At 63.7% G+C, this 14,186-nt stretch overlaps 1 protein-coding gene across 6 annotated transcripts; it reads left to right on the top strand.

Moving 5' to 3' along the window:
- The first annotated feature begins 551 nt into the window (after positions 1-551).
- On the top strand, positions 552-8,478 carry TEDC1 (tubulin epsilon and delta complex 1). Of its 6 annotated transcripts, none has more exons than XM_037831655.1 (8): positions 552-735; positions 830-908; positions 1,215-1,417; positions 2,050-2,217; positions 2,922-3,020; positions 4,920-5,006; positions 6,356-6,535; positions 7,877-8,478. In XM_037831655.1, exons 1-8 carry the CDS (start codon positions 589-591, stop codon positions 8,204-8,206), a joined length of 1,293 nt encoding a protein of 430 aa, XP_037687583.1. In that variant the 5' UTR covers positions 552-588; the 3' UTR covers positions 8,207-8,478. The 6 variants fall into 6 exon arrangements, with proteins under 6 accessions (XP_037687583.1, XP_037687580.1, XP_037687581.1 ...); XM_037831652.1 differs by having other exon boundaries at positions 2,841-3,020; XM_037831653.1 differs by having other exon boundaries at positions 1,993-2,217.
- The last annotated feature ends 5,708 nt before the right edge of the window (positions 8,479-14,186 follow it).

Raw genomic sequence — 14,186 nt, 5'->3', positions numbered from 1 at the left:
GCGGCGGGTATCCTCCAGTTGTCTCCGGTGAGGCCCGCGGGTCGCCGCGCCAGCCTCTTCCAGCCTCCCCCAGTCCCGGGGATCTCCGCCTGGCACCGGGGAGGCGCCGGGCCGGCCTCTGCCTGACCTGGGCGTGCGGACTCGGACGGCTCCCGCGGAGCTCGGGTGCTTCCCGCAGAGACAAGCACCTCGCGTCCCCGCGCCCCTCCCCTGGCCGGAAATCGCCTCCTCCGCATACCCCGCGTGCAAGGCGCCGAGCCGCCCCGGGACGGACTTCCCGGCGGCGCTGGACCGACCCGCAGGCGCAGAGCGCAGACGGCTCCGCGGCTGCAGGGGGCGCCATCGCGCAGCCTCGCCCTCCGCTCCGCGCGTCCAGCCCCTCCCGGCGACGCAAACGCCAGGGCGGTGGACTGGGCAGGGCTGCGGGGGCGGGGCCGGCGCGGTGATTGGGCGCGAGACCCCGGTCGCGCGGTGATTGGGCGCGGGGCGCTGACTGCGCGGTTGTTGATTGGTCGCCGCCCCGGCTGCTCGGCGATTGCCTGGCGCGAGGCGGGGCCGGGCCATCAGCGGGAGCTGGGGACCGACTGCATGGGGCGCCAGCGGCGGCGGGTGGACCGAGCAGCCGGGGCCGGGTCGGGGACCCTGCCCGAGGCCATCGCCGCGCTGAGTCGAGCGCTGCCCTGCGGGCCCAGCCCCGAGACCTTCCGCCGTGCCAAGTTCGACCGCCCGGAGGCGGTGAGACCCGCGGGGCTGGGCCCGGGCGGGAAGAGGGCCCGGGCGTGCGCGGGAAGGCGGGCGGGACCTGCCGACTCCTGCTTTGCCCCCGCAGGCCCCCGCGCTCTGGCAGCTGCTCTTCCGGGTGCTCTCCCCGATCTCGGAGGCCGGCGCGACGGCCCCTCCGGCCCCTGGTGAGCCCCGGCAGCCCCGCCCGCCTCAGGACCACGCCGGCTGCTCCCTCCGCACGGACCCGCCCTCCTCCGAGCCTCGCGCGCTTTTCAGCCCCACCTTCCCCGAGCCCCGCCCCTGCGGCCGGCTGCCCCGGGGGTCCCCGTCCTGCTCTCCTGCCGCGTGAGCCCGGTCGTGTCCCCTGGGGTCTCCACTGGGTCAGTCTCAGGGTGGGGGTCGCGCGGGGGTCCCGGGCCACGGTGCAGAAGGCCGGCAGGCAGTGAGCGTCCAAGCAGCCGGCCCAGTGACTGCTCCCCTGTCGCCCCCAGAGGCCCAAGCCCGCTTGGTGAAGGCCGCGCTGCGCTCCGAGGGCTACCCGCGGCCGGCGCTGGCCCAGCTCCCCGAGGACGGCTCCCGGGGCAGCCGTGAGCTGCTGCTGGCCCTGTCCTGGCTGCTGGCCCGCCGGCCTCTGCTTGAGCGACTGCTGGCCCGGACCCGAGTGCGGCTGGGTGATGAGGTGGCCGTGTGCGAGGTGGGTGAGGGGGGCCGGAGCCCTGGCTTGGGCCCTCGGGACTCTGGGGACACTGGCTTGGCACTGGGCCATGCCAGGTCTGAGGTCCTGTGGCCGGAGCCACTACTTTGGGTGGAGGACAAGGCTAGGGACAGCTTCATGTCCATGTCTCTTGTTTAGGCTTCTCTGCGCTCTTTCCTCCTCCATGTTCCTCTCTGTTCCCTCTTCCTGTCCTTTCTTCCTCACTCCGTCCCTTCCTCCTCCATGCCCTCGCCTCCTCTCACTCCCTGTCCTTTCTTCTTCCTTCTCCCTGCCCTGCCCTCCTCCCTCTCCTTGTTCCTTCCTCTCCCATGTCCCTGTCTCGCCGTCTTGTCTTGTTCGTGTTCCTTCCTCCTACTTCTCCCTATCGTCCTTCTCTGCTCTCTTCGTGTCCCTTTATCAGCTTTCAGGACAGCCTCGTATGTTGGTAGTTGTTTCCTTCAGTTGTCCAGGTTGGAGCTCAGGGCCCAGGCCCCTGGGGCCAGCCCTGCTCTCCCCTGGACACTGAGACCCACAGGTCACATTCCCAAGTCTCCTTTCTCTTTTCTTGCACTCAGTGCCTTGGGGTGTCCACTGGGTGTTTGGGAACAGAGCCTGATCCTTGTCCCCTCCAGTGTGAGGACCTGGCCTTTGGCAGGGCCAACACTGGCCTGCCTGCTCTGGGCTTGGGATCTGAGCTCCATGTGGACATCCGCCACGTGCAGTGGTTGATGGGAAAGCTACGGTTCCAGTGGCGAAACCTGGTGTCCACCCAGCAGGAGCAGTGTGCCCTCCTCAGCAAGGTATCCCCCTGGGGCCCTCTCTAAGCCTCTCTCCTCCCACAAGGTGTCACACCCTGGGCCCCCTCCCTCGCCCCACTGCGTCACACCCTAGGACTTCTGCCCTCTGCTGCGTCACACCCTGGGACCCCATCCCCCTCTGTCACACCCTGGGACCCCCCCCCCACTACTTCACACCCTGGGACCCCGTTCACCCCCCCCACCCCATGTCACACCCTGGGTAGCCCCTCCCCACCACTGCATCACATCCTGGACGTATTTTACTCTTGCTCAATCTTGTTCCGTTTGCTTGTAATGTACCCTTTATTTGTCTTCTGGTGCCTTTTGGGCGCATATCCATTGGGGAGCCTCCCTGTTCCCCCTCCTCCCTGGGCCAAGGCAGCACTTGTGTCTACCCCCTGCACCCCAGACCTCGCTGGACCCCAGGGCCTGACTCAAGCCCCTTCTGCCCACCATTGGGCCACCTTTGCTGCCTGCTCCTTCCCTGAACCTGGTGCCTCGTGTTGGACAGATGATGGGGAAGCCGGGGTGTCCCCTGCACCGTGGTACCCCAGCCGGGGGCCGGGTGGTTGGGAGGCCACGGGTGGGGTCCCTGCATGCCCCTCCAAGCCCTTGTGCTCGGGCAGGTAGCCTTGGAGGATGGGACATGGGGTCGCTGCTGCTGTCTCCCGCTGCCTCCCGCCCAGCCTGGGTCCACACTGTTTCAGATCCACTCGTACACATGGGGCTGCCACAGCGACCAGTGCCTTGGCCACCTGTCTGCCACCGAGACGGAGGTGCTCAGGGACCCCGAGGGCAGCCAGCAGGTGAGGCTGGGGTGCGGGAGCCTGGGAGGGGCCTGAGAGAGAAGACCCCAGGGTCAGGGCTGTCCTCGGGTTTAGAGTTGGGGGCACCTCAGGCAGCTGCTGGGTGCCACGGCTTGATTGCATGGGTGCCTGCGGCCATGGGTGCAGCCAGGACAACTCGAGGGACAGCGGAATGAGGGCGAGCCCATGGCCACCTGCGGGCATGACCGGGACACCAGTCCAGGGTCCACGCCGATGCTGCGGCCGCCTTGAGGCCGCTGGTTGTGCAGGGGGCGGGGGTCTCGCCCAGCCTACACTCCCACTTGGAGCTGGGGGCTGCACACTGGAACCCATGCTGGGGCAGGGCTCTCCCAGGGTCCGCCCAGCCTGTAGTGGGCACAGTGCTTCCTGGGCAGGCCTGCCCCAGGCTCTAGGCAGACCCAGACAAAGCCCAGGCTGATCACATCCTGTCCCTCGATCTCAGCGGGAAGGCGTCAGAGTCACCCAGCCCTGGGCCCTCCTGTCCCTTTTCTTGCTGAGCCCCCACCCCCACCGCCTCACGCCTTCTTGTCAGGGTCCATCTGTCAGCCCTGACCCTTCCCCTGGGTTGGCAGGGCCTGGGGTATCGCGACAGCACAGGGTTGGCCGTCTCTCCTGAGATGAGGCTGCCACTGCCTGGCCCTGGGGCTCAGGGCTGCCATATCCCCTTCCCAGGCTCTGTTGTCCCATTCCTGCCTCTTCCCTCCCACAGTCCCAGAGGCTTGGCTCCTGCTCTCAGCACTGGGCAGCCTCCTGCAGCCTTGGGTTGGTTGGGGGCCAGGGATGTGGGATCAGCGGCAAGTGGGCCTGCTGCGTTCCCTGGCTCTGCCGCCCACTGTGGGCCTCCTGCTGCAGCAGGTAGCTGGCCGATCCTGCCCCAGAGGAATGGGGCTGGGAGATGGGTTGGCAGCAGGTGGCTCCTGGGGGTTTGTGTGCTGCCCTGAGGGCTTTGGGTACTACCTGGCTCCATTGGCCTGCCAAGGCCTGGCCCAGCCCAGCTGGGTGGAGTCTGCTTGTCCCAGCCATGCTGGGGCAGCGTCTGGGTGTCTCTGGGCATCCTTGGCTCTGTTCCTTCCTAACGATGACTCATTGGGGGCCTGGCTGTTTGTCCTCTGCTGCTTGTACTCCCCCCACCCGTGGGTGCTAGTGCTCTCTTCTGCACAACTGCCCTTTCCTGCTGGCCAGGCTGCAGCAGGTGGGGTGTGGGCTGGCGTATTGGTGCCACAGGGCTGTGCGCGGCAGTGTCTGGGGGCACAGGGCCCACGGTCAGTCCCCTCCCAAGGTTCTAGAAAGGGAGTGGACAGAGCCTAGCCCCAGCTGCCCAAAGGGCCTGTTCTCCAGGGATGGGTGGCACAAGCTTTCAAAATGACCCTGTCAGGTGTGTGAATAGCCAGGAGTGTTTCTGAGCCCCTGGGTGCCCCTTTGGACCCTGGCTGAGCCTGCAGTCCCCTCCCCACATCTCCTGTGCCCTCATCCTGGTCCCCGTCCCAAGGGAGGGGGTGGGCAGGGGAGGCCCAAAGAGTGCCGGTGGGTCTTGGAGGGGAATAGAAAGGAAGTCCTTAGGGACTGTGTGGATGTACACGGGGTCTGGGAGGGCAGCGGCGGGGTCTCAGGGCTGGGGGTGACGGGCAGCAGGTGACGGGCAGCAGGTGTCGGGCAGGCGGGCCTGCACTGTGGCGGTTGCTACCCGTGGCAGGGACCCTAAGGCTGGAGAGAGACCTTGGTCCAGGGGATGGAGGCGTCAGGGCAGGGGCAGCTGGGCATGGAGCCCAGGGGTGTCACATGGCTGGGGTGGTGATGAGAGGGAGGGGGCATGGCCCTGGAGTGTGGGGAGGCCCCACCATGTTTCGGGGGTCCTGATGGCTGGGGGTCACATTGCAGCTGCTGCAGGTGCTAGAGCAGGAAAACGCACACCTAGCAGCCACTGTGGAGTGGCGGCGCCGGGAGCTGGTCTTCTGGCAGTGGATGGTAAGAGCCGCACGGCCTTCCTACCCTTTTCTGGGGCCCTGAGCACCACACTGCAGCCCGTGGTGGTGGGAGGGGGCTCCCTGTTTCCCAGAAGAAAGGAAGGCTCTGAAGAGGCTGCATAGCATATGCCAGAAAGCTGGCTCTGCACCCTGGCTGCTGCCTCTGAGCTCAGGGCTCGTGCAGGGGTCTGTCCGCCTGCCATGCTGCCTGTGCCGTTACTCAGTGCAGCCCCATCTCCCTGACCCCCGCCATCCTCCCTGTGCTCTGGCATAAGGCAAGGTGCTTACCTGTAACTCCTGTGCTGGCTGGACGCCCAACACCCCTGGGTTCCTTGGCGAGGGCACCAGTCCGTCCTGACCACTGGCCTCCTGGGGCCGCGGCGGCTGCCATATCTCCTGCCGTGCTCTGTGCTGGGCTGGGGGGTGGAGGGTGAGGGTCTGCCCTGACCCTGGTCTTCTCTGAGTCTGAGGGCAGAGAGCTGGCTCTGCCCTTCCCGTCCCCTGGGAAGTGACTCCCACCCCCAGGGCACCCAGGGGGACATTGGAGGCTTCTGTGTCCTGGCCACAAGGCTGATTTGCTCTCATCCCCACAGCCCCCATGAGACCCCTTCCCACCCCCAGCCCCTTTGGTGCCTCCACCACCGGCGGTTCCCCCGGGTTCCCCGAGACCTGATTTGTCGGCAGCTTGCAGTTCGCTGAATGCCGGGGCAGGGTGTCCTCCCTGCGAGCATCCATTGTCAGCCGCTGCAGCCCAGGGGGGACTGCATCCCCGGTGTTCTGGAAGACGCGCTGGAGCCTGCCATCTCTCCACACTTCCTTCCCCATCTCTCGCACACTAGCCATTACACACAGGCCACCTCTCTGGATCACATAACTGGTTGGGCCTTGTTGGCCGAGCTTGTGCACCCCACCCGCCCCGTCCCCGTCATGCAGCCTCTGCCTCGGGGGCGCCTGGGCCGTCTGGGATGCTGGGTCCTCTGAGGGGCTGGTGGGTGTGGCTGCCGCATGGTACCCCAGGCTCACTCTGTGTCACCCAGGCTGACAGCCCTCTTGCTTGGCCTGAGCTCTGCCTTCATTTGGGGCTCTGGGGCCTCCAGCTGGGGACAGGTGGCTCCAGGCAGGCTGGGACACACCGGGTACCCCACATGGGCTGTGGGCCGCTGGCCCTGGGGCATTTGGCGCCATCTGCCCTGCCCCTGGCTCAGGCTTCTCTGGCTCAGGGACTGCAGCCGTCTGTGGCCCAGCCTTTATGCCTGCCGGCCACCATATTGCTATCTGCCCCTGAATCTCAGGCATTCGGGCCTGTTGTTTGCAGCCCTGTGTCGCCCCCTCCCTTGGGTGTCTCTGCAGGACACAGTCCTGGACACCTGCCCCCAACAGGCCCCTGACGCTGGCTCTCAGCCCGTGTTTCTGCCCAAGATCCCTGACCACAGGGGCGGGCAGTGGGAGCTGGTGGCAGGGGAGATGCAGGCCCTTGAAGAGGAGCTGCGGGCAGCCGCAGAGCCCCGACGGGCAGCATGGGAGGCGCAGGTGAGCTCACCCCAGGGTCCCCTCCTTCCTCGGGGTCCTCTCCCATCCCTGGGGTTCCCCTCGGTCCCCTCAGCCTCGTTCTGTGCAGCATTTCTCTCCTGCCCTCCCAGGCACCCTCATGGCTTCCGCTCACTCCTGTGGGCCTCTTGTGGGAAGGGGCTGAGGGGAGGGTCCCTTTGGCGGAGCCCTTCAGTGCAGTTAGGTCTGTGGTCGGTTCTGTTCCAGGGGCATCTTCAAAGGAGCACAAGGGTCCATGGGGAGCTGCTTGTCCCATCCCCATGGCTCGACACCTGCCTGGGCTCCCCGTTGGGAATCTTGCTGCTTTTCCTAGGGTGTTCTCCTGCCAGCTCCACCTGGCCTCCGACGCCCACGTGTTCCCTTGCACCTATGGAGTGCTCCTTGCTCTGCCCCCAGCTGCACCCCGTTCGGCCCACATGGGCTCGGAGCCTCTTGGAGCTGCGGCACGAGGGCCCCTCCCTGGCCCAGCACCCTCTCCTAAGGGCTGAGGGCGCCGTGAGCATTCTGCCACATTTGCTGCTTCAGTTTTTCTGCACATTTAAAGAATTTGCAGGCATGATTGTTCCCCCTAAAATCTTTGTTCCCTTCCACAAAAAGTAAGGACATTCCTGCCTGCCGCTGCCCCAGACCAAGTGGTGATGCCTGCTGCCCTCCACCCCCTGGGCTGCGGCTCGGGGCTGTCCCCTTGGCCAGGCCGAGCTGGGACACGCTTTCCCTGGCAGTGGCAAGGACAAGTAGCAATCCACATGTCGGGGCTGTGGCCGTTGCCCTGTCCGGGAACCTCACGAGCAGAGCTGTTTTTTAGCAGAGTCTGCTGGGGTACGGGGCACTTCCCTTGGGACAGGGGTTGCAGCTGTGGGTGGGAAAACCCCCCAGGAGAGCCCCTCCAGCCCAGCAGACCAGCCTCCCAGGGTAGGGACACGGGAGCCAGAGGCAGCTCGTGCCCGCTCAGTCTCTCTGCAGCCCCACACCACGTGGTCTGGGCACCCTGGTCCTGGGTGGTGGGCAGCTAGGCCAGACCCCAGGACGGGCATCAGGGGCTAGCTCTCCCCTAGGGCCTGGCCTGCTGAGTCTGCCCCTGCCCGCCCCAAGCAAGTTGGGTCTGCAGCCGGCTAGTCCCAAAGGGGAGTGCCAGGGACACGATGGAGGCTGAGGGCCTGCTCCAGGGCACACAGGGCTGGGCCCAGGCTGGCCGGGGTCCCGCGAGGGTGGGCCACAGCCAGCCGGGAGGAGCCTTCTGAGCCAGCCCTGGGCAGGTGCACTGTCCCTCAGAGAAGATGAGTCAGGGAGCTGTTGCTGAGGGGCTCCATCTCCTCCGTGCAGGTCCGAGGCCAGAGCCGGGATCTTGCGTGGAGCTCTGCACTGCGGGCCTTGCAGGAGACCGTGGGACAGGAGCTGGCGGCCCTGCGGTGGGCCTGGGACCAAGGAAGGGACCCGGCCCAGCCCCATGGGCTCTACCGGCTGGTGAGGAGTGAGCCGGGGGCACCAGCGGGCCGGGGCCTACAGGCTGCCGAGGTGATCGGGGCGCTGAGGAGCAAGGAGGCCTGCCTGGAAGCAGCACTGCGGCAGCTGCAGGGACAGTGTCGGCGGGAGCTGGCCAGGCTGGTGGGGGCCCTGCCGGGCTTTGTCTGGATCTCGTCGCCTGTACGCTGAGGCCGCCTGACACACCCTCCTTGGTGGGAACCTGCACAGCTCAGCCTGACTCTGGGGACAGCAGGCGCAGAGCCCGGGACTGTGCTCTCTCGAGGGCTGGGGCCGTCCTGACCCACCTTCTGGCCACAGCACCAAGTGGGTACAGGGCCCTGGCATGGCTGCTCCCCCCACCACCACCCCAGGAGGTCGTGAGGGGCTTGGTCTGTTGTCCTGGGTCTCCAGGGCCGGGGTGGACCCAGAAATAAATCATGGAGGCCCCCCTGCGGAGTCGAGCTGCTGGCTGTTCCTCTGTGACCCTCAGGCTTCTCTATCTGGGCGTGGAGTGGGAGGTGCAGAGCTCAGGCTTGGGAGGGGCACCCCCTGGGGCAGTTGTGTCCCAGGCTGGGCATGTAGGGGGCTGGTGGGCTTGGAGAGTTGAGTGCAGTCTGCGCCTGGTGAGCAGCAGGGGCCCCTGGTGTTGCTGCAGAAGCCCAGACTGACCCGAAGAGCAAGGAGGCCTGGCCGTCCTGACCAGTCGCCTTGGGTGCCCCCTCCCTCCCTGCCCCACCCCCGTACTGGGCCCAAAGTGTGACCAGTGTATGTGTGTGAGTGGAAGCGTATGGGCACATGTGTGTCTGCTGTGTGCGTGAGTGTATGTGTGTGCCTGGTGTGTGTGTGCATGTGTGTCTGCTGTGTGCGTGATGTGTGTGTGCTTGGTGTGTGTGTGTATGTGAGCATGTGTGTGCGAGCAGGCATGGGTGTGTGTTTGTGTGTGTCTGTGTGTGTGACTGTGTGTGCCTGGTGTGCGTGTGTATGTGAGCATGTGTGCGAGCAGGCATGGGTGTGTGTGTGCATGTGTGCTGTGTGCGTGACTGTGTGTGCCTGGTGTGTGTGTGTGTGTGTGTATGTGAGCATGTGTGTGCGAGCAGGCATGGGTGTGTGTGCGCGTGTGCTGTGTGCGTGACTGTGTGTGTGCCTGGTGTGTGTGTGTGTGTGTGAGCATGTGTGTGTGAGCAGGCATGGGTGTGTGTGTGCTGTGTGCGTGACTGTGTGTGCCTGGTGTGTGTGTGTGTGTATGTGAGCATGTATGTGTGAGCAGGCATGGGTGTGTCCCTGGTATGCATGTGCGTGTGTGCACGTGTTCCTGTGTGAGTGTGAGGGTATGTGTGTGCCTGTGCCTGGTTTGTGTGCCTGTGCCTGGTGTGTGTGTGTGCATTTGTGCATGTTCTCATTTTGTGAGTGTGAGCATGTGTGCATGTTTGCCTGGTGAGGGGTTGTGTGTGTGCCTGGTGTGTGCACGTTTGCTTGGTGCATGTGTGAGTGCGCATATGTGTGTGTGTTGGGGCACAGATGAATGCCCATTTCCTGCGGGTGGCACCTGGGTGTGAGGGAAGGACAGAGGAGCTTTGTTTTGGGGGCTACGGGGTAGGCTTTGCCTGGCCCTGACAAAGAAGCCTCTGTGTCCTGGGGGGGTGCCCCCAGCCTGCCAGAATGCCGCAGGAGGCTCAGCCTTGCAGTGCCCCTGCCCCCGCCAGCAGGCACAGGCCACCTTGGGAGTCCCAGCCCTGCCTCCACGCCAGGCACCCCTCTTTTCCCTTGCTGGGGCTTCTGCCTTTCTGGGGTGGGGGCCTGAGCCTCAGCTCCACCCTTCCCTGCAGGGGAGGCTCCGGCCCCCTCTCCCGCCCACAACACCCCTCCCCCAGTACCGGGCTCCCCACAGCCCGCTCCCCTTCCTACAGCACCCCCCAGCCAGGACCCTCCTCGTTCTGGAAATAAGTCTCAGAGCTCCCTAGTCGTCAGCTCTCCTGCCGGACTTGGGACTCGGCTTTACAAACCGCGGCACAAACGTGGGCCTGAGAGGCCTGTCGCAGGACCAGCCAGAGTGTGTGTCAGTGCAGGTGTCGGCTGCGAGCGGCCTGCAGCCTGCGTGTCTTGTGTGTCTGTCCCTGCACTGCTTCTGTGTGTCTCTGTGTCTGTCTGTGCATCTAGGTGTACTGTGTGTGTCTGTCCCTGCCTGTGTCTGTGAGTCCATCTCTTATCCGTGCAACTCCAGACGCAGATTCTAAAATGTAGCCGAAACTCCAGACGTGGATTCTAAAATTCACACAGTAGAAAAGGGGACCCGCGGGCCATGGCCCTCGTGGAGACGGCTCAGCAGGGCGCTGAGACTCAGTAGAAAGCTGCATTGGTGAGGGGAGTTGGGACGGACGGCCTTACCCTCCTGGTGCTGCCGGAGGAAGTTGCTACGAACTCAGCAACTAGAAACAACACACGTTTGTGACTTCACGGTTGTGCCGGTCAGCACTTGGGCCCAGGTCAACTCCCGGGGTCGGCAGGCTGCGACCCCCTGCAGGCCAGAGGCCCGGCTGCCTGGCTCCCTTGGGTCCCCGGCTGCTGATGGCAGGGGCTGTCTCTAGCCCCAGCGGCCTCTCTGGCCCATGCCCGTGGCCTCCATGTCTTCGAGGCCCCGCATGCCACCAACACCCCCTTCTGCCTCGTTCTTCCACTTTCAGAACCCCTTCCACAGGCCAGGGTAACCTTCCTATCTTAAAGTTGGCACCTCAGTCCCCTCCAGCATTGATGGGGCAGGTTCAAAGGCCTGAGACCAGGTGAGGACCCAGGGGCAGGTCCTGCCCACCACACCCAGACTGGGGCAGGTTGAGTGCAGGAGGCCAAGGCCAGGTGGACACTCGGTGCTAGACCAGGGTCAGGAGAGGGGCTGGACGGGTAGGAGGGGCAGGAGGGGTGCCGGCAGACCCCGTGGACAAGTGAGCATCTGTGAGGAAAGTGCGGTCGCTCCCGTGACTGGGCAGACCTGGGTGCCATTTCTGGTGGGGTCGACACTAAAAGGAAACAAGACAAATTCGTAGGAGAAACAATGGAGAACACCCCCGCTTGAATCAGGGAGCAGCTTCCGGAGACGAACGTGTCCTGGCCATAAAAGGAATGCTTGATACGTTCAACTCCATGCAAAGTAGAAAGTTCTACTTATTCACAGGACACCACAAAGAAGAAAGGACAAGCCGGAGTGGGATAATTTATTTGCAGCGGTTATAAGTGATGAAGAATTAGAATCAAGAAAATAGAACTATAAATCATCATGAAAGAGACCAATCATGAACAAAAGACAAGGCCAGGCATTGTGCAGAAGAGGAGGCGGGAATGTCAAATAAACAGGCCGAAGTACCTTCACCATAACCAGAGCCGTGCAAATGCAGCTCCCACGAGCTGCCGTGCGAGCCCCCAGATGGACAGACAGCCTGTGGGTTGGAAAGCCCTGTGCCAACACCCCAAAAGCTCGAGCACGCCCAGGCCTACCCTGGAGAAACGAACTGCGGGCAAAAATCTGCACGGCGGGAAGTTGCGGTGACCAGAGTGTCGGACGAAAGGAGAGTGGACCAGAACGTTGTGATGCCCAAAGACACTGCACCACCGTGGCCGTCTCCCGGGAGCTTTGCATGCAAAACCCTGAGAGCCTTTGGGAGGCAAGTGAGCACGCAGCAGGAGATGTACAGCGAGACCACGAGAAGGTGATGCGGGGCCACCTCGTGGGAGGGGCCGTGGCACACGCACTGGGACCCACGGGGGTCCCATGGGGGTGGTTTTGCAGACATTCCTTTTATTATAATTCATAACTTGAATATGGTACATCCGCTCTCCGGGTGTATCAAATACTAGGTTAGGAAAACAGAATGAAGTCCAAATGCGACACCACGCACACATCTCTGTGCTGGTCTCCCACTTATCTTGCTGTCTGGTTTGGTTCCAACTGCGGTGAGCCTTTCAGCTCCAACTGTCACCTGCTGGGTCACTCGCCCTCTCCCACTCAGCTCAGGGTCTCCTTCGCGGATCGCTAGCCGACCTTGGCTTGACCTTGACCTGAGGCGTGGGGCCTATCTCCTGCACCCAGTGCTGCCCCCGGCTGGAAGCTGCTCTGGTTTGCCCCCGGGGTCTCCTGCCCCCACCCCCCCCCACACACCTCCACAGTACTTGTGGGTCACCTGGCGGAGTATTCCCAGTGACCTGCTGAAATCCAAATGTGGTTGAAGATTTCTAAGGGCGTCGAGGGGAGAGCTTTGCGTCGTTTGTTCCCGTCTGGGTTTGCCGGGGCTGCTGGACATGCCACAGACTGGTGTCTGGGACGGGGGCATACTGGCTCGCGGTTTGGAGACTGGACGTCCAACATCAGGTGCCGGCAGGGCCAGGCTTCCCTCAAGGCTTTCTGGAGTGGCCGGCTGGCGGTCCCACGGACGTCTGTCCCTTTCTGTCTCCTTGGTTTCTCCTTCCATGTCCACCTTTCCTTTGCTTACAAGGACTCCAGTTATATCATATGAGGCCCTCAGCTGACTTCGGAGACCCCATTTGCAAGCGCGTCCACCCTCAGGACTGGGGCTTGGGACACGTGCATGCCTGTGGGGGACGCATCACTCTGCCACCGTCCCCGGGTGAGTCATGGGAAGGGTGACCGTCTGCTCGGCTTTCCCTGGAGCCCACAAGGCCCTCTTCAGTTCTGTGCCCTTGGGGGTTGTGGACATGGGTCACCCAGCTCTGCCCGTGTGTGTGTGTGTGTGTGTGTGTGCGTGTGTGTGTGTGATTGTGGACACGGGTCACCCAGCTCTGCCCGTGTGTGTGTGTGTGTGTGTGTGTGTGCATGTGTGTGTGTGCGTGTGCATCCTGGCTCGCCTTTGTCCCCTCCTCGGGTTCTCGGGCTCTGAGCACGGTCTGTCCTTTGGACGTCTCTGACCCCTGGCCGTGTTGGGCTCACGCATTCACTCATTTGCTCCCCCGGAATTCATGCGGTGCCTCGTGGGCCAGCTCAGGCTGGACTCGAGCAGAGCACCGGGGCTGGAAGAACAGAGGCCAGAACAAATGTGTCAGGAGGCAGCGGGTGCCAGGATGGAAAACACAAGCACCAGGAGGGCTGAAGGTGAAGGGGGTGGCGGCTGGGGGTGGCCTCGCTGGCAAAGACAAGTTTGAGCAGAGGCCTGAAGGAAGTCACGGGGAGGGGACAGCGAGTGTCGGTGGCCCGGCGTGGGCTGAGCGAGGGGCGGACGGTGGGAACGGGGATGAGACTGGAGTCCCGCCTTAAAGAGCAGCGATGAAATGGGGTGTTAGCCGGATGGGGATGTGGGGTGCCACTGCTGATAGTTTGGATCTCTCCATTAGAGCAGCTGATACTACCTCAGCTAATTCAGAGATGGGCGCTGCTGTGGCTGAGACCTGGAGCATGTGGGCCTGGGCTGCGGGGCAGCTAGAGAGGGACATTTGAGCAGACTGTTGGTTGCCTGCGGTGACTTGGAAAGCTGCCCAGCCTGTGGCCAAGAGAGTGGGGAAAGCCCAAATGATAATAGGTGTGGCCCTTACTTGCTGTGTTTAGCTTTATGTTGCAAGAGAGAAATGAGCTCGAGCAAGTGGTGGCCAGGGTGAGAGCAGAAATGAAGGGCAACGGAGAGAAGATTTGGGGCCTTGCACAGGTGTAAGGACCGCTGCTCCTGGACCCCAATCTGCAGGAAAGAGGGCTAGGCACACAACCCTGTTAGAAGTCCTCAGTCCCCCAAAGGACCTCAGGCTTGCAGCCACATCCTGTTCAGAAAGCAAGAGGAGGCAGGGAAGCAAAGCAGCACAAGTGATTCAGAGCCACGACAGGGACAAACTGCGGTGACTTTGCAGCTCAAGGTACTGACCAGAAGGACTCAACCTGCACCCGGGATCGCCCCCACAGGAAGTGGTTGGTGGAGGCGGGTAGCCCCAGGAAGGCTGGTGCTCGCCTGGAGTGGGGTGTGCCGACCCTGGCGCTCAGCAGCCCTGCGGCCAGCGTCCTGCCTGGCTCAGCCTCCTCACGGCCCCGCGGCACAGGCCCTGTCCTCCCCTGCGGGAGTGTCCACCCTGCTCGGAGCTCGCCATTCCTGTTGCCATCCTGTACAAGGGGCATGGGGCACAGGCGACTTGTCTTCTTCAATTCTATGGCCTCTAGGTCATCCAGAGCAGATCCGGATGTGAG

The sequence above is a fragment of the Choloepus didactylus genome, chromosome 4 (assembly GCF_015220235.1).
Source record: "Choloepus didactylus isolate mChoDid1 chromosome 4, mChoDid1.pri, whole genome shotgun sequence".
In the NCBI taxonomy this organism is placed as follows: Eukaryota; Metazoa; Chordata; class Mammalia; order Pilosa; family Megalonychidae; genus Choloepus; species Choloepus didactylus.
The sequence above is the reverse complement of the archived record's forward strand: the minus strand, read 5'-3'. Positions and strand labels throughout refer to the sequence as shown.

Excerpts from the sequence above, each read along its gene's own strand:
- TEDC1 (XM_037831651.1), top strand. The coding sequence starts at position 589 with ATGGGGCGCCAGCGGCGGCGGGTGGACCGAGCAGCCGGGGCCGGGTCG. Across the intron at positions 2,218-2,840 it reads AGTGTGCCCTCCTCAGCAAG|GTAGCCTTGGAGGATGGGAC; the intron begins GTATCCCCCTGG and ends GTGCTCGGGCAG. Across the intron at positions 3,021-4,919 it reads ACCCCGAGGGCAGCCAGCAG|CTGCTGCAGGTGCTAGAGCA; the intron begins GTGAGGCTGGGG and ends GTCACATTGCAG.